This window comes from Anser brachyrhynchus, assembly GCF_964034855.1.
Source record: "Anser brachyrhynchus genome assembly, chromosome: 1".
Taxonomy (NCBI): Eukaryota; Metazoa; Chordata; class Aves; order Anseriformes; family Anatidae; genus Anser; species Anser brachyrhynchus.
The window spans coordinates 145,942,521-145,962,999 of record NC_137694.1 but is presented as its reverse complement, the minus strand read 5'-3'; the positions used below and the strand labels follow the sequence as shown (position 1 = coordinate 145,962,999).

Here is a 20,479-nt window from a genome sequence, read left to right as displayed (position 1 = left end):
ATTCCTAGAGATGGAACACGGTACAAATATTTACCTCTCTGAGTTGTTTTACTAAAGTCTAACGGTAAAATTGTTTTTTTGCAATAACTAGTTATGAACGAGTCAATAACTGGTGATATATCTGCTAATATGAATACAGTGTCAAAATATGTAGACTAGGCTCTACACAGCTTTTGGGCCAGGATTATTACAGGCCAACAACCTCATGTGCTACAGAAGTGGGAAATAACACTAGGGGAGAAGGCTGCTCCCATCCCTATCCAAGATGGCTTTACTACCAGAAAGATGTGCAGTGAGAAGAAGCAGTATTCTCCAGTCCTTAACCCTCAGGAGGACCTCAGAAGAGGAAATCTTTTGCTACATCCACTAAGAAGTGATTTGTAACTGATGCAGACAGAAACCCTTTCCAGCAGATTTAATCCAACCAACAAGTCCGTTCTGCAACACTGGATAGATTGGTAGAAATTACACTAGAGAATACAGTAGTGGACATACAGAGAGGAATGACAAGCTGGGACAAGCTGTCATGGCTATCTTGGTCGGAAGCCAAGCCTGAATAATTTATTAAAGGTCCTTGACAGTGTCATGTAGTCAGGGTTGATACATTTGATAAAGCCTACTTGGATTTCCGTAAAGCTTTGACTAGGCCAAAGGCTCTTAAGGATAGTAAGCTGCCTTGCAATAACAGATCCTCACAGGATAAATAATTGATTAGAGCCAGGAAATAAAGAACAGGAGAAAATAATTAGTTTTTTTTTCAATGGAAAATATTCACCGGTAAATTCCCCTATGGGTTAGTGCAAGGCACTGTGTTATTCATCATATTAATAAATGATCAGAAAAAGATGGTCAAGAGTGAAGTTTGTTGATTATACTGTGCTGAATAACTCAAAATCAACAAAGCTGACTGTGAAGTACTGCAGAACAACCTCATGAAACTGAGTCACTGAGCAGATGAAGTGCTATACTGATGTAAACTGCCATATGTGGAGAAAAACTGTACCAGCTTTAAATACACAGTGATTGTTTCTGACTGACTTACTGCTATTGAAAGAGAGTTATGATAGAGAACTTTATGAAAACTACTTCTACTAAGCACCAATGCTCAGCGGCATTTAGAAAAGTAAACATCAGGGATTGATAGAAAAGGAAAACAGAGAAAAGAATAGAGAACATGAAAAGGTGGACGGGGGTTGATTATTTAGTGTTTCTCATAATATAAGAACTGGATTTTCAAATGAAATATCATGTTGCGGACTCAGAATAAACAAACAGGAAAGGGTACTTTATTTTGCACAGTACATAGCTGGTGTGTGGAACTCCTTGACATATTGTATTGCGAATACCAAAATTTTTCAGGGTTCCAGAGAACACTCAGTCTGAGTGATAAATCCAGGAAGATCTATCACACTCAACAGTACCACCTCAGGCATGAAGTCCCTACACCACAAATCACAGGCTGCTGGGACTGTCTACTGGCAAAACTGTCATTGGACGATGAAAGTTACCATAACTAAGTTTAGAATTGTAGAAGTTTAGCTGTGCAACATTTTTAAATGACAAATGATTAGCATGGATATAATCACTCCTTTGCAAGACACCGCTAGTATTTAGTAATTCCAATAATAAGAAGAAATAATTACAGAATAATAAGGGACTACTACCTGCTTGTTTTACTATTAATATTTCTTTCCCAAAGGCTTGAGTGCCGCCAGCCCCAGAAAAGATATTAACACTTAGAAAGCTCCTACTTTTTCTCATCCTCAAATTCCTGATGCACTGACCAATAGAGAAAAAAGGCTATATGGAGGAAACCAGATGGTGGTATGTCTACTTTCTGCTCTTATCACAAAGAATATTAAGCTGTGGCTTTGTCTTTCCTCATAACCTGCTTTCTAACAATTAGAAAAAGCCCATTTAAATCCTGACTGGCATATTTATCTGGCAGCCTTTCATCCTATTCCTCTGTCTTTGCCTCTCACAAGGATTTTAGATAGAAATACACTATCCATTTTAAGAAATATACCCAGTAAAACAATCCTCAACATCCTCATGTAGCCATTGCTGAACTGCAGTCCTCTTGTGCTGCCAGATGTTCTTTCCCCGAAAAGTCAACAGACCAAAAAAGTAGCAAAAATTGATGGGTTTGATAAAATTAGGCAATGTTTGGACCTGTAACAAAGACTTGTGTGGAGAAGAGCTGTTTTGTGCACTGGAGGTCGTGTACAGAATATGTAAATAGTGCACCTCCACAAGTCATGTAGATACTGCATATTGCCATTAAGGGGCAGAGTTTGTAATCTGCCACCCCTGTTATATAACTTCCTGCCCTGACACTATTTCTAATGAAATCCTGCTGAGCGTGCACCTAGGCAGATGTGGATCAGCCAAAGGGACCTTGATCAGCCTCCTGCTCACTGTGTGAGCTCCTTGACCCAGGATGCTCAGCCTCATTCTGCCTGCTGTGCAGTGCCCATGCAGCTTGCATCAATTCATTAGGGTGATTAAATGTGTCAGTATAAAGAGGTCCCCTGGTAACTTCATAAACAGTCAGAGTGCAGAACAGAAATTACCCACAAACTGTAAATTTGGCAAACGATAATGTTGCAGTGTGCGTGCACATATAAAAATTAAGTTTAAAGAAGACTCAACAGTATCCAACCATTGTGTGTTCTGAAATTTTCATAAATGCAAGTTAATGGGGATTATCTCTGTTTTTGTAAAATTCATACCATTTCTTAGCTCAAAGCAAATCTTGCCAGATGTTAGTGTGCTATTTCAGTACTATCTCAGAGGTTTGTACTATGCTTGGACAACATTTAGAAATTTAGCAGTCAAAATGAAACTTATATGAATTAACCTTTTTTGAATCTTAGAAATTATTAGAGTCCTAATCTAAACAAAGTTTTATGTGGATGTTATGTTTAGAGATGGTCAGACAATTTCTTATGAAAAATGTACACAATAAACTCAGGGTGTTTTGTTTGTTTGTTTGTTTTTCCCTTTTCTTTCTATTAGTCATTTGGTCTTGAATAGATTTTGATCTAACAAACCTCTATGAAAATAACTCAAACTGATTTCTGCCTATTGACTCATTTGAAGACTGCACCTTTGATCTTTTCTTCCATTAGAAAGTTACCTATTATTTCTGCTCTGGACTGCATTACTGAAACCAATAGGGAAAAAAAATAAAACAATATGGAAAAAAAAAAACAGGACAGAAAATACAATAAAAATAAACTAAACTAGAAAATTAACAGGTGGTGAACATAAAACACTATGGAATATATGTAAATTAACATTTTACCCCAGTGAGTTATTAGTCTTTTGCATGGTACCTGCTATACTTTCACAAGGAAAACTGAAAGGTTGTAACTGGTCATAGGTTGATACTTCCAATGTACTGGTGGCTGTACATGAAATGGGCTTAAGAAACTACAAGCAGAAGAAATAATGCAATTTTGCCACATTTGGGGAAAAGTCATTAGCTGAAATTGCCCACAGAAATTGAGCCTGAGGCTGATAGCTGGCATGAGAAACCTTCAGCTGAAACATGTGAAGTTTTTCAGTGGTATAACACAGCAGTTTAAAGATGTTGCCCAGGCACCCATGCTGAACATAAGGCTTCACCCTTGTATAGGTGAACACCCTCTCATCTGCCAGCCCTGATCCACACTAAGCCAGCACAGAGCAGGGAGAGAGAGCGTTAATCAGGTTCCAAACCACTAAGGAGTCAAAGCACAGGGAGACTTGATAGCTTGAAGAACTGGAGGCTGAGGGGTGACCCCACTGCTCTCTGCAATGTCCTGAGCAAGGGAAGCACAGAGGGAGGTGCCAGTCTCTGCTCCCTGGGCACTGATGTCAGGACATGTGGGAATGGCTCAAAGCTGTGTCAAGTGAGGTTCAGACTGGGCATTAGGAAAGATTTCTCTGGTGAGGTTGGTCAAACACTAGAACAGGCTTGCTACAGAGGTGTTTGAGGCCCCATGCCTGTCAGTTTTCAACAGGCGCTTCATGCCTCGATAATACGCTTTAACTTTTGGCTAGCTCTGAAGTGGTCAGGCAGTTGGACTTGATGATCTTTGTATGTCCCTTCCAACTGAACTATTCCACTACATTCTGTTCTAAAAATAACAGTGAGTTAAGGGAGTGGCTACCTGGAGTGATGCCCCCTTACTTTTGTTGTTTGCAGATCTCAAGCGTTCATCCTGCCAGTATCAATTATGGAAAAATTTACAGCAGCCAGAGGACATTTTGACTTCGTAGTCTGGGGAAAAATAATATTAAAAACAAAAACAAAAAACACCTTCCAGCAATATGAGACATTTGGATCGTTTAAGTAGTGAGTCATTTTAGCTGTGAAATCATCAGAAACAATAAGCGGTCAGTAAATCAATAGAGGCTGTAGTTTCTTAACTTATTCGACATTTACTGAATCTCTGGTTTCAGAAACATTTTTGCAGCTAGTGTTTATCCCTAGAAGAATGCAAATCTGAACAGGATAGCTCCTGCTTTCAAAATATGTATTTTTTGCCATACCAGAACAATCTTTTCACAAATTACTGAAAATGATTTTTTCATCTTAATAGATATTCTTAATCACAAAAGTGGCAGACACTAATGGAAAAAAAAATGATTACTTCAAAAGATGAATACTTTAAAGTAAAGTATTGGCCACAGCTGTGGAAAGGGGGAAAAAAAATGAAATTGCTAGTTATTGTTTATTACTATGTCATTATTTGGAACTATGCCAATAATTGTGTATTGGTTGTGTTATCACTGAAAAGCCAGTAGTTATTAATTCCCTTACTAGAATGGAAGACGTAGCATTCAGCTTAAATGCTTTCTGAAAGAAATGGTCATAGAAAATATATGTCACCAGTTAAGAAAAAGCCACTATCTATATAACTTGGATTTAAATAGCTGGAGATAATATCCTCTCTCTGATAGACTGCAGGACTACAATGAAAGTTCAAGTTTTAACAAAAAATATTGAATTCAGGTCTGGCAGCATGCAGATGGTCTTAAGAGTTACCAAGATTATTAAATACATAGTTAAATAAAATATGATTCAACGGTCTGTCACAAGCAAAGTCCAGTGCTCTCCAATGCAGTTTTTCTGAGCGAACACTATTTACTGGTCTCAAGTTTATTTCATTTTACCTACTGAGGGACAAGAAAACCAGATACATTTTAATAACATATTTCTTCACGTGAATGTGGCCCGACTACAGACACAGTTGGTTTCTGTTTTTTGCTGCACTGATGGAAATATAACATCAGGCACAGCATTGCCTGGGTTAATGCTGTGACATAGGATTAGGGAACAGGGTCTGCAAATGCACATGATTAAACCTGTCTAACAGAAATGATCTTCCATCATTTCTAACACAGCTTACAGCCCTGACCTTTTAGACTCATTTCATCATCAGAATAATTTTGCAAGAAGTCTGATTTTTTTTTTTTTGCATTTAAGCCCCTTCCATGTCTCTATGTAAAGTGATTTTATTTTGTATCTTGTCTTGCACAAAGTTCTTAACATTCTGCAATACATAGTTATTACGTAGTGCCATGTACCAAAACTAAAAATATGCAACTGAACCAAGGGTATGGTTGCTCGATAAGGAAGTCTCAAACATAGGCAGTTATTTGAAGTCACTTGCACACACACAGAAACGGACTTTGGGCATGGGCAGAACATTTCTTCCAGAACAGAAGTTGGCATCATATAGACAGCTGATAACTATGTGTAAAAGCTACCAAGGAAGTTATTGACTGCCTTACAGAATTCTGCTATTTTTCTGTCCCTTAACCCAGGGACACACATACAAACTGCTCTCCACCCTTCACTGTTGAAATCTCTGCATGGTTTTTGTTGTCTATTTTTTGGTCAGGCATTAGGTGAATAGGCTGTAGATTATCACACAACAAAACATAGCAGCAGAAAATATTAGCTGTGGCAGGCAAGGGAGAGCATGATGACTCAATCTACGTGTGCCTGCTGGTGCATGTAGAAGGGCCACCAGGGATCAGTGAACTGTTCAGAGCACGCTTCGGCTCCTGTTTGAGCCACGTGCTTGTATTTTCTCTGTGCTGAAGGCTGGGAGGGGGAGAGGGAGGGAAAAGAGGGGATTCTGGTGCACCCAAAGCTCCTACTGCAGTCAGGTGCTGAGCTGGTGCAGAGCTGGGGCTGCCCAGTCCAAGGGAGGGAGAAGGAACTATTCCTGGTATTACAGACACTTTCTATGCATGTTATGGTACCTTCTTTAATTGGTTCTCTACAATTTTTTCTGGGTCTGACTCTCGGCTTCAAGTTCTTAAATTGCATTAAAAATTAATAAATAAATAAATAAATAAATAAAATAATACTTCTGCTCTCCAAGTTATCTGTAGGCAGAGCAGACAGCATGTTCCCTGCATGATGAATGTATGGTCAAGTTCTGAAAGGAGATTTGGGCACCTCTTCATAGAAACATAACAAATGTTTTCCAAATATTCACTCTTGGGCAACTAGTGATTTCAACACGAATGGTGTTTAATGCCCAGAGAAACTAGAAATAAACTAAGAAATAAGCCCAACATTCAGGAAAAGGACACTGAACTGAGAAACGAATTATAAGATAAAGTGACAAAATGGCATAAAGCCAAAAGAAGTAATAAGCACTTTGGTGGTGAGGGTCATTTCATGGCTGCAGGGAGGTACAGAGCAAATATCCACCCCTGAGCTTGTGATCCTTGGCTCCTTTCAAAACTGGTGGAGACAAAGAGTCACTTCTAAGACACAGCTTATATCACCCTGAGGAGAATATCTGAAGTATGTCAGACAATTTGTACGCTGACAATGCAGATTTCTTTTCCTATTGATTATGAAAGAAGACTGAGTAATTGGGAAATACTTGTTTTTCGTCAAATTATCCCCATCCATCTCTAAGGTGTTCAGAATTTCATGTTTCCCTGTAAATTTGGCTCTTAGAATTGTATTTATTAATATGTGGTTACCTAATTTATTAATCATTTAAATAAAAAGAATGACAGCCTAACTTCAGTTTCCTTAGAGAAGGGATGTCAAAGAGGAATTCAGATTACATATCTCCTGAATAAGTACTTTTGTGTTTCCATTTACTATACAGCCTAATGGATATCAGGTGCTTGAAATTATGCAGAAAAATTCAGGACCAACCATTAGTTGTAATATTATTCGAAAATCAGTAAAACCCTCTAAGTAATGATATTATTTGTCCTTTTTTAGATAAAGGAACTGTAAGCATCTTTGGTGTTTTCCAGTTTTTTATACAACCTTTTTCTTGGTCCTCTCTTTGAAACAGCAAAAAAATTCTGATATCGAACAACTACCTAGAAAAGTTTGCATAGGTCCTGTTGATTGCAAGCACAAGAGAGTCTACTCATTTAAAATACATAACGTCTTTGAGTTCTGATGAGAACTAAGTTTTCTTAAACATTACTGATCAGTGGTGTCTCCTGTCAATTTTATTTATAGGAATACTACTTTAAATCCCATCCTAAACCCACTTGAAAAAGGAGCTATCCACATTCAGGAGCCAAGTAAGGAGCTGCTAAGAGTATTTCACACTGGGACACGAGACCTTACTCTGTCAGGGCTCAGACAACTTCAGTCTTGAGCTCTTGCAGAATCAAGTCAAGGAAGATTATGTTTTCACCCTTGGGAAAACAAACAAGCAAACAAACAAAAACACCATATTCATTCTCACAGAAAAGCCATTCACTTCGCTTGGGATCTCGATTTCTCAATTGCATCTCATGAGCAGAAAGCTTACAATATGTTACATGTTTATACTCAAAGTACCTCAGTTTAGTGAAGTATGTTTAAGACAGAATATAAAATCAAGGCAACAGATTAAGAAGGAAATTATTTGTTTAAGGTCGCAGGGAAACTGAACTTTAAAACAAAACCATGAACAGCTCTGTTTCTCATTTAATGTATTCTCTGGAAGCTTACAGGGGAATAATTCAATAACAGCTTAAATGTGACTGAATAGATTATCTGCCTACATAGTTGGGTACTATGGGTTTTCTAAAAACATTAAAGCCCTCATTTAGATGGGACTTTGGTTCATCAGTGGTCATAAAGGTATATACACACACTCTACTTCAGTTAGAACAAGTTTAAGAGTGGAGCCCTCTCTTGCATACAGGACAAGGACATGTTGCTGCATGGAAGATGTGACCTCAAATCACACAGCTTTTAATTACCACAAAGGCTGAGGAAGAAAGAAAACAATCAGCAGACATGAACAAAGAGTTCAAGAGTCACAAAAATTTCATTATTAGTGATGCACTTCAAAACTTTACAGCCTCAGAATCCAATGTTGGATTTCCTGGACTGGAGAAGGTATCAACTGTCCTACGTGAATTAATCTACTTAATATTTAATCCTGATATGGCATAACATAGCAATTCTGAAAATGAACTCCAGAAGTTTTTCACACCCAAATACTGCCTGCCTTACATCTTTGGGAAGTCTACATTAGTGCATATATCTTGGGAAAAGATGAAATGTTTCTCAAAGTTTTCATCTGTCCAGAGATCTGAAGCGTATAATAGGGCATTGGAGAGAGTATGTGTGAGGTGGTCAAAGCTGCATGACAAACAATCTTAGGGTGCAATATCACTTTGTGCGTATATGGTCTCTTTGGGAGTGTTTTACTAAATATTGTATTTTTCCTAAATTAAAATCTAGTGCCTAATCATTCCATGATATATTTAACAGTTTTTATTTCAGCCTGCTTGCAAAGTTTACTCAGAGTTCATTTGGGAAAATGTGTCCGTTCTGTCCTTGTGTCCCCTGCAAACATGAATGTTTGCTTAAATGTATAACCATGAGCCTATCAAACTGTGGCTAAGTGGTGGGTAACGGGAGCAAATTTAGCAAATACATGCACTGCAGTGACCTAGTTGATGGAGCTGCAAACAGGCACAAGCACCAGGGGAAAATCATTTACGACAGGAACAGTCCACATTGTTCCTCCCCTAACTCCATCCTTTATGCTTCTCAAATGAAGTCCCAACAGCTCTTATGCTGCTATAGCAAGTCTCATGATATTTACTGTTCTCCTTAAAATCCACATTACATGCTCATTGATCAGCATCTGCACTGTCCATTACTTTCTAAACCATCTGCTTTCAGAGAATGATTTGAAATCATAAAGTAGAGGTGTGGAAAACAGCAAGCAAATAAACAAAACACCTACACCTCCTCCATATTTTTTCCATTGTGCTCATAGGAACCTCCTGGTACTGGTTCTTGGTTCATGATTTTTAAGTGCCTGGAATAGGCAATGAATTACCCAGTAAAGACCATGCAGCTCGATTCCACAATAAGCAACATCAATGTCCATTGCACTGTCGATTTTGCTGGGAAGAGAATTCGAGCTACTTTCTGGATCACCTCCCAGGGACATAGTTATGTGATTTTAAAAGAGAAAAGGCACTTCAAACAAAATGAGTGATCTATGGACATGCATTTGCATTTGAAAAAAACCTCATCTTCCTACATTCACTGGCTAAGTTTCCTCCAGGCTATGGACCTGGGGGATAAGACCTTCACTCTCAATTGAATTCTAGACAGAAAGAAGGTGTTTTTCGTAGCATCACAAAACAAAGTGTGAGGGAGCAAAACAACTACGAAAAATTCAGTCCTTCTCAGAAGCTCTTTAAAAGGTGAATTACTTTTAAAAACATTTTTACATTTTGAAGTTGGCGTAGGTGTGTTTTACATATCATTAAATATTTGCCAAGTCATAAAGCTTAGTTGCCCACTACAGACTTCTTTATGGTCTAGGAAAATATTAAAGTTTGTTGGTTTATCATCATCATCACCATCACTATGTGTTTTAGAAAAAAAAGGTACATATCTTCATTTGTTACTGGAGAGTACAATTCTACTGAAGCCAGTGAACTTACTGTAATATAATCTGAAATTCTGGTTCTATAATGAAGTTTATCCTAGTAGGACAGACTTCTATCCCGTGAGGTGAAAAAAAAATATATATATATATATATATATTTTAAAGAGTTTACCCTTACAGAGCTTGATGTTGAACTTCAGTTCTTAATTATCTCTTCTACAACACATCTTTCTTATGGATCCTGAGCATTAGGGCAATTTCTCTTAGCTTTGGCAGGCCAAAATCAGACTCAAGGCACAAAGGAGTGTAAGATAACTTTCAGTGAATGGAAAGTATATACGTTTTTAGAAGAATAGCTAAGGGATTGCAAAAAAAAAAGTGTAAACAACACAAATAAACCCTCTCCTCCCAGTCTATATAGTTTTGCCATTTATTTGCTCATATATGTTCCTTTTATATTGTAGCCTTTTATATCATAGCCATTATTTTGTAGTACTTGTAGTTCTTGCAATTATGTTTATAAATCTAATCCACTTTGCCACTCACAAGGCATCCATAGCAGTCAGGAGGAAGGCTGTGATCTAAGCTGGTCGACAAAAGTGTCAAAAAAACCTCTTGCTGACAAATAACTTTCTAATCTTCGGTAACTACAAGGTATCAGTCAGTGAGGTCTTAAACCACAAGTTTACCATACAGAATATACTTTTCCTCCTCTAGAGTTTCTGAATCACTTTTGTAAATTGTATACAGTTTTTCTAAAGTCCATGGAAGACAAAGAAAAGAATTCTACAATGAATGAGATGTTGTTCCCCCCACCCTACGCCCTTATCAATAATATCTCGAAGTCTGTAAAAAAATTACCCATTCCATTCAACATGTCCCTGTTCAGTCTATGATGCTCAAAGCACACATGGAATGCAAGAAAAATCTTGGGAATTTTGTTTTCAAGTGCTGTGAAGAACTGAAATGCTGTCAACTTAACCTATATCTATGTTTTTCTTTAACGCATTTTGGATTATATCATTTCAAGAAAGCAGATGAACAATGGTATTTATCTGCAGATGGAGACATCTAAATGTTAAGCCACCTGCTACTATTCTATGCTTTTACTCATGTTTACTCATGTTATTTTCCAGTGAACATTTTTAGTTATAATTTTGCAGGCAAACTTCTTCAGTATACCCTTTATACGCAGTAGTAAAAATAAAAGCATAATAACAAATATTGTGAGTGTTGCAAGACTTTGCAAATGGAATTGCAAAAGAATGTTTTTAACACTCTTAAGAAAAGTTTCCATGTGCACAGTTCAACACTTGCCAGCGGTCAAGCTGTCCCAGCCACCCAGGACACCCTGCTGATAGTAGAGCCAGTCAGGGAAGCTGAAGTCAACTTTAGCATTATGGGCTTTGTGTTTTTGTCTGCTTGCTTGTTCTTTGATGATCTAAACAATTTTAAGAGCTGTACTGAAATCTCTTGCATGGACATGTGTCACTGCAGAATGGAAGCCTGCTGTCCTGCCATCCATCTGATTTATACAGTAGACCTGAAGAACCATTCCACAATCAAGTCACCCCATGAGAAGCTGACCCATTTGCTGTTTTAATTCCACAGTAACTGGGGAAGTAGCACACAGGTATTCTGACAGAAGCCAACAAGCTCGAAAGGCACCTTCATCATACTTTTTTTCCTCATCCTTTAAACACATACCTTTTTTTCTCCTCCCTTAAACACATACCATTTTTCTGCTCCCTTAAACACATACCTTTTTTCTCGTCTCTTCAAATATAATCTTTGCATCCCACTCCCTAATAATAAAAAACACAGGTAAATCAAAGGATGGAGAAAATCCAGTCCTACACCTTTTCTCCCTGAGAAGACTAGTGACTGAATTATTCAGCTCTGTTATGAAGTTAGTTATGAAGACACAGTAGCAGAGGCCTGGTGAATGCATTCAAAACCCCTGTGCATCTTATGTGAATACATTTCTACAAAGTTACTGTGAGAAAGCTGTATGCTAAAGCTTCAAACAACATGGACCAGTAGACTACCCCATCACCATAATGACTCACAAAAATGGAAAGAAAACATGGAAGGAGAAGATATGTTTTTCTGATCTGCACAGATTTAAAAAACAATAATTAAAAATATATAAATAAATAATAAATGAATAATAAAAAATAAACCACAAAAAAAAAAGGTGTTGTTGGTAATGGGGTCTATTTTTATATCACCGAAGCCAATGCTTTTATATAATACAACATTGCTAACTCCTGAGAGGTCACTTTGGGCAAAGCAGCAGCTTCCCAGAGGAAACTGCTAAGCTGAGATAACTGTCATTAGTGCAGCACAAGTTTGAGGAAGGGAAGGGCACCAGAGGAAAGCACACTGTCAGAAACAGCAAGAGTTTGTAAGTCAGACAGAAAAAGTGTGTTTAGACTCACAGCCTGACTCTACATCAAGGGCTGTGGGAGTGCTGCTAAGGCCGGAGCACTCGTATGAGATGCACCTCAACATCAGAGGGAGAGAAGAAAATAGGATGTGTTCAGACCTGTCCTGGTGGCCTGGAGATCACCAAAGCAAGGACACAGAGCAAGAAGAACTGGGTCCTCCAGTCTGGGTGAGCATAGGACCATGTCTAGATGTTGTACCCACAGGACAGTTTATGTCTTGCCTTAGCAGATCTTTTTTTGAATATAAGAATAAATGCACAAAGGGTCACTGCTTGGTAATGTAATTATAAAAGTGATGGATCAACTTGAAGGCATAAAAGCTGCCCTCTGACTGTGCTTTTTTCTTCTGTTTTATCTTTTCTTTATTTTTTAAAGAATTAATATGATTATTTTAATTTAAAAATTTAAATCTAACACTACAAAAGCTTTTTACAGGAAGTTTTATCTGGACAGAAGAAGAATGCAGAGATACTGTTTAACTTTGGCTTTGATGAATGCTTTGAATATATCTGACATCTATTCCTATAAGTTAATTTCTTATTGAATGTGCATCATGTAATTTTAAAATAAAGATTTTGCTTTGGGGAAGAACAGAAAGCATCTAATGATGAAAACTCTCATTATCTGGGACAAAAGGGAATTCATGTTATAGATCAATAGATAATTACAAATGGCAAATGGAGTATTTTCATGAGGCTTTGTTTGTGATAGAAGCAGCACTGAAAGGACTGTGTACTGTTGGCACAGATTTTCCTGAAAAAGAGGGAAGTACCATGTATGTTCATTCACTTAGTCAAACTTCTTCTAGTGTCCCGCCTCTTTCTAGATATCATTTTCAGCTCTTAAAAATGAGTTATTTCAAAAATAGGATATGTTAAGGAATATTTATCAGCTCTCTTCTATGTTTCACAAAGCCTGCAGTTAAATGTTTTAAGCCATGAATTTCACTTGATTTACCGTAACAAGGGAACCAAAGCATCCTTCTATTTACCCTACACCGAGTCAACTAACTCACTGAGTGGCTTCACGCACCTGTGTTGAAAAGAATAGGATAAGAGAATTATCATTGAACTCTTACCAAAACAGGAATTGACAAATCCATACCACCTACAACCATGCTCCCCTCCAATCCATTTGCCATGGATGTTAGACGCAAAACTGAGGGTAGTGCCTGAGATGCACACTAACATGTCACTGATACTGATGTTCAGGAGGAGCATGTTGACTGGATTACGGAGTGTTTTAAACTTGCAGAAGAGGATGAGGACAATCAGGTTATTCAAGAAACCAAAAAACAAGATAAATCCAAGAAAAACAGCCACTATTGTGTGCCCATTTCGTGAGAGTCCAGCCCTCGGCTCTACAAGATCTGTAGGAGCATCAAAGCTCAGGTTGTATGTCCAAGTGTGGTTCATTTTGGACTTTGCCACAGGTAGGTGAGAGCAGAGACACCAGGTGCCCTGTGATGAAGTCCTCTGCCAGTTTCACAGAAGTGTCCCTCCATTACAGGTCAAATCATTTCTTGCAAGCTTTACTCAGTTGAGATATCTCTTCGATGGTTACTCAGGCATGAAATACTGTATTGCAGCATGGGAATATTTTCTTACACTTCTTTTCAGTGGTCATTTCTACTTGGGAATTCAGGGCAGAAAAACCTAGCAATCACCTCAAATTCATCTTTTGTTTAAACCCAGGATCATGTTGGATGATTTTTTTTTGGAGGTCAGACTGGAAGCTATCTTAAAAAGGTGCTTCCACATGGTCTCTTCTTTCTGAGCAAACGGGCAGCCCTCCTACCAACGAGTAGCTACTGTTTTTTATTCTGCTCAATCGTCTTTCTGAAAAAGAAAAAAAAAACAAAGGTGAAGACAAAACCACCCTTTCCGTATTAAGACCAAAGTAGGTACATTATTTATTTACAATTTCTCATCTTTGAACTGTGGCAAATATTTCTCAGTCTTTTCTCTGATTTTCAACAGAAAAAAAGAAAAAAAATCAGTTTTTGGAAATTTCCTTTGCTATTATAAACAGTTTTTTCTTAGCTCTCAGTTTAGCATGGAAAAGGCTATTTTCACCTTACTAGTAAAGTTCCTCAGAAGAGAAGAAGTATGTAAGATAGATCTTTCACATCAGCTTCCCAGAGGAAAAGCTGTATCATCTTCTACATCAAGGCAATCCACCAAGCTATAGTCTTGGCTAGAGTTTAATTGCAACCAAAATTTTAGGAGGAGAATTTATTTCTTTACCAAGAAAGAATAATTTCAACCTCAGTCCCTGAAGCTCCCATGTGCTTACAAAGGTTGGCAAAGCTGTGATATCAATTTCACTTCTCCTACATTTACCAGTGGACAGGTGTTCACCTTCATTATTTATAAAGTAGACAAACATCCAGAGCTTCGCATATCTCTCCTACCACAGACATGAATTTGTATAGATCCACACAGTGAATACAATGTGTGCGTGTATTTTGTGAAGCAACAGCAGCATGCTTAATGTGGATGTGTAACTGTTTTGCCTGCAACCATGCAGAAGGCTGGCTAATTCTGCACCAGTGTTTCAGTAAAAAAATTGCAGATAAATATATGTAAGAATTTCCACTCCTCACCACACACACACAAAAACAAACAAACAAAACATAATACCCATAGCTTGCTGAGCTTAAAAATGTGAAAACATTTCTTTCAGGAGTCATGTCCTCCTAGAACAACTACCCAGAGTTCAAAATGCAGCATCTGTTGCACTACTCCTAACTACTGCTTTTTGCAAATTGATTAGTTAAAAAAAAAAGATGTGTTAACCAATTGGAAAGATGAGAGTTCATCAGAGTATACTGAAGATGTAGAGGGTTTTTTTTTTTCTTCTATCAAAGCTGTTTGGCATGGTAAATATTTATAACAAGTATTTCTTATTACTATTTCCCTGCTTTCACAAAGTCACTGTGATAAACATGTCCCATTATTGCAGTGATTTTGAACTATAATATATGCAGTCTGTCTTAACTTTGTCTTGTGATAAATAAATGTTGAAAAGATTACATACACTTTGTAGACCTTCCACTGTTTGGTCATTTAGAACCTGAAAACTGATGTTTTCTGCTTACTCCCCTCTACCTCCATTTAGGAGGCACATGGTAAGGGAGAACATTTGAAATCCTCTTTCTACCATTCTGAAAAAAAAAAAAAAAAAAAAAAAAAAAGGAAAATTAAAAAGATATCTGTCACAATTCCGGTTGCAGGCTATAGAAGGAAACTAACTGAGACTAACTGAGAATATATTTTAATTTTACTCACAATTGTGTTTAAAGGAACAGAGTTAAAGTTTAGTGAAACAAAACACAAATGAAAGAACAACTCTTTAAAACAATGATGTTGAGTGCTTCTCAGACTAATGGCACAACTGAAAAGAGAGACAGCTGCATGTGTGCGTGTGCATAGGAACAAAGCTTTGTGGCACTGCATGAAAGGAGAACTTCAGAAGAAAAAAATCACAGGAAAATAAGAATGTATAGAAAAATGAACTGAAAAAGTTATCAGCTGTAGGATTTTTTTTTCATAATTCTGCTTATGCTCTGTCTTATACAAAATTAATCTATTATTTTCCCATTACTTCCAAGACAGTTTTGTTGAATCTGTTTGCACATGACTGTTTATTGAGGATGCAACTAGATCAGTCCTATCTGCTCCCCCCAAACCATATTTCAGAATCTGGCTTCAAAATTTGGAGAGACTTAAGTCTGATTTACACACAGATTAATTTGCACAGATGCAACTCCTCCCCCTTCCCCCACCCCAAACTGAATGGGTTACACCTAGATAATCTGCAGCAAAGATTACAGCATACCATCATAAATGCTTCTATTTGGGAATTAAGTTCACCAGAATAATCACAGGCCAAGAGTTTGGACTGTCACAGGATAATATTATCATTAAAGCACCACAGCATTGGAGTTAGACAAAGCCAAAGGTTATAATCTATTTAGAAAATGTAACTTTATATATGCATCTCTATTAACATCAAAATATAAGTAATAAAAATATATTTTTCATACAGTTATTAAATATGCACATATATATGTATTTTCAAAGGAATATTAAAAATTCATAATTACAGAAATCATAAAAGGACATTTGCTCACTGAGTGACATTCAGCTGACTCTAATTCAACAGTCCCATACCACATGTGCAGGCAAAACCCAGGTTCCTGTTCTTTCGTCAGGGAGTGTAGTGATTATCAGGGACTGTAGTAATAGGACAAGGGGTAATGGCTTAAAACTAAAAGAGTGGAAATTTAAATTAGAAGTTAGGAAGAAATTCTTCACTCAGAGGGTGTTAAGGCACTGGCACAGGTTTCCAAGAGAAGCTGGGGATGCCCCATCACCTGAGATGTTCAAGGTCAGGTTGGATGGGGCTTTGGGCAACTTGGCCTGGTGGGAGGTGTCCCTGCCCATGGCAGGGGGGTTGGAACTGGGTAGAACTTCATATTTCAATAAAGATTCCAAACTCCCATCCATTTACCTTGAACGAATTGGTCTAATTCTTACTTAATGTTAGCATCTAACTGAATAGTACACATTATTCCTGAAAAACACATGAAGATGTGTGCTTGAAGTTTCACTTATTTTCTTTTACCTCCAGACACATACCTTGCTGTGGTAGAGGCTACTTTTTGTTATCCCACTTTACTGGTGACCCACTGTACTCCCCAGTGTCCAAGCTCCACCTCCTGAACACTCCCAGTTTCTCACAATCTGAGGGGCATGCAGAACTGAACCCTATCTAATTCTACCAATTCTACTTCTCAAAAAAGAAAAACAAGCAAACAAAACAAACAAAAAACAATAAAAATAATTAACCAAAAAAAACAGCTTGCAATTTTATTTGAAACACATAAATGAATATCCAGTTTGTCCCCTTGAATTAGTTTAAGTTTATATGGAATGGAAAACATACCCAAAGTGATACAAAACACATGGCCAGGTGAAACAGGCCAAAAGTTCATTTAATATCACCAGTTGTTAAAAGCTTCATCTGGTAACTGATTTTGACATTAGTAATCTAAACATACAGCAAAACAGACATCCAGCACTGCTTGCACTTTTCTCTGAAAGTCTGTTGGGGGGAAAGGGGTGGGGGGGGGAGAAGAAAGGTTTCAAAAGATGTTATATCAGCTTCTGAAAATACAGGCAGTGATACTGAGAGTGCAAGGCTTCTTTTTGCACTTGCCAACACACATTAGTTTCAGCAGTATCTTACAACAGTGAAGCTGTTTTTTCTTTTCTCATTTTGACCCAAAATAACTAAATTATGAATGTAGAGAACAGATCAGGTTTAAGGGTTCAAGATTTTTTTTCCAAATGAACTCATTCTTTATTTCTAATTGGCAGATTATCATCTTCCCTTGCAAAGGCAACATGCCAAAAATTATGCTTAGTTCACTTTAAATATTAACAGCTGATAAAATTTAATAAAATAAAATCAAACTTCAAAATCATTTTGTTTAAAAAAACCCTTGCATTACTCTCTTACATTATATGTACATTATTCACTTATATAGGGGAGATTAAAAAAAAAGCTTATATTTACATATTCACACAGCCTTATGCATCCTATTATTGAGTAAATATTAAAATCAATTTTAAAAGAGATTTTCATTCTTTTATGAACTTACCTTTCTACTCAAAAGTTATAATTTAAAAATATTCATAATATTTCAAAGACAATCCCAGCTGAAATTTTATGGCATGGGTATAAATTACGTGACCTGATGCCTAACTTATGGATATGCAGTGTTTGGTCTAATTAAGGGGGGAGAGAAAAAGAATGTTATGTTTTCGAGTTTGTAAACACTAAACCTTGTCTTCCAGGTGCAAAAGTTTATTATGTTTAATGAAAAGCATCCACAACCAGACAAAGTACATGAAATAACATTTTCCAAAGAAAGTTGAAAGAAGAAAAACTATGTGGGACTTCACAACATTGAGGAAAAAACTCCCATCTGTTCTGGACTATTTTTTCCATACCCTAAGTCACACTGTAACACATCCAGAGGTAAGTCTTCAGAAACAATAAAGAGAGGAGACTCTATGGTCCAGAAGTTTAGATAACTCCCAGCTCCCCAAACTTGCTGTCTGTGGCAGAACCTCTTGCATACAGACTTACAAACACACTTTTAGGAAAGTACAGTTATGGAAAAGGCAAACAAAAACAAAAACAACAGCATACACGCTATGAGGTCCATCACCTTTGAAGACCACACTGTTCACTCAAGGGAAAATGCTAATGGTGTGGGAAAACAGTGTAAAAAAAGAAAAAAAAAATCACACACACAAAAAAGAGAACCATGGTTTCTGAAGTACAAGCTAATTTTAGCTAGCACTTTAAAAGTTAAAGCAACCCCTCTGATGTGCAAAGAAGAATTTCTCGTACAGAAATCCCTGCTCTACCAGTAAATGTGCTGCACCGAGGTGATGGGAAGCGTCTGCTCTTCAGAACCTCAGCCCGCAGCAGAGCAGTGAGCACCTTCTCAGCACCCAGGCCTTTAGACATTGCCCCAGCGAAAGCTAAATCCTCTTCAACCAAACCACCCAACTGCCTGGACCTCGGGTTATGATTTCTTCTGCCCTTTGCAAACTTTTTACACTTGTCTCGGGGGGAGATGACATAGAAAAGCGGAGGATAAACTCACCTGCATCTAGCATCCAGAGCAACCGATGGGGGAAAAATAAACATAATTATATAAAAAAAATAAAAATAAAAAACCAGCTAAGTCTTCAGCAAAGGCGTCCTGAGCAGCGATGTGCAGGAGGGTGATGCCCGGCAGCAGCACCGCGGCTCACTTTCCGCGGGATGGATGCGGGGGGGCTCGCTCCTCCCTCTCCCTTCTCCTCCTCCCCACCCGGGCAAGCTGCGAAGACATCCAGCTTCAGGGTGTCGGGGGAGAATAAATGCATCGAGAATAATAGGAGTAATAATAATAAAAATTAAAAAAAAAAAAAAAAAGCCGAGGCACCGCGCGCTCCGCTCCCGCCTGCTGGCTGGACCAGGCACGGGGCGGTGCTGCAGCCCGGGCCGCCCCCACCCGGGCCAGGGGGGGCCGGAGAGGGCAGCGGGGGGAGCACTCAGCACCCTGCATTTTGGGAGCCCCCCCCCCGGCTGCCCCTGCCTGTTGCAGGGCTGCCCCCAGCCGCACGCCCCCCGGGCTCTGCCGGGGCGTCTCTGCTCGCCGGGTGCTCTGCAGAAGAAGGTTGGGCTATGTGCTCTTTGCACTCTTACTGCTATGAAAATCTTTATTTTTTTTTATTATTTTTTTTTAAGTAACCAGGTATAGCTACCTGTTCAGTAGGTGATCAGTGATGCGATTTTTTGAAATGTTGTCAAAGATGTAACAGATGTGTCTTGGGTGTAATTTGTCAGTCGACTGCCTTGACTATGTTTTCCACATGTATCTTTTGTATTCTTGGCATTTTCAGCTCAAACAGGCACTAGTGCGTGCTGAAATCTGTGCTTTCAGAAATACATCTATCACAGAAATAGCATATGGCTTGAAAACTATATAATATTGTGTGTTTCTGTTACTACTACTATCTACTACTACTCCTACTGCTTTGTTCTTTCTATAGAAAGAGAAAAAAAAAAAGCCTGTGGGGAATGAATCATTGGGTAAAAATACTAAAGAAAAATATTCTGGAGAGTGCCTTGCTCTGCTGAACATCTCAGCTCTGGTTCTTGCTGAACTACTAAAAAGAGTCTTTTAAATCTACAGACCTCAGTTAAAGCCTGTAAAGTGATCATGATAGTCATACTATTCCACCTCAGCTAGATTTAACCTGTTATCTAATCACATTTGTCAGCTTTTTCACCTTCTCTGGATTAACGACAGACAAACTGACGCATCTATCATTAAAGAGCCCAGAAAAAATGCTGCTCTGGAATGTCCTCACAGAAGCTCTTCCCCTGTGGAAGACTACTTGGAGAAGCCCTAGGTATCATTTGTTGTACAAATAACAATATTTTATTCTGAAATTCAGCATAAGTAAAACTATTTCATGAAATAAACCAAGAGTTTTCTCATTAAATAAATCAGGAATACACCTATTAGTTTCAAAAAAATACACAAAGTCATAACTCTTCTGTTTAGACCAT

General features: G+C 38.0%; 1 protein-coding gene across 1 annotated transcript in view; it reads right to left on the bottom strand.

Moving 5' to 3' along the window:
• The window catches only part of LOC308184714 (pinopsin-like), a 93,277-nt gene extending 73,171 nt beyond the window's left edge, over positions 1-20,106 (bottom strand). The window contains exons 1-2 of the mRNA XM_080572074.1: positions 19,023-20,106; positions 13,416-14,175 (exon numbers count right to left, since the gene is read on the bottom strand). Of these exons, the coding sequence (XP_080428200.1) occupies positions 13,416-13,752 (337 nt within the window). The 5' untranslated portion in view covers positions 13,753-14,175; positions 19,023-20,106. The remainder of the gene's footprint in view (positions 1-13,415; positions 14,176-19,022) is intronic.
• Between the last annotated feature and the right edge of the window lie 373 nt (positions 20,107-20,479).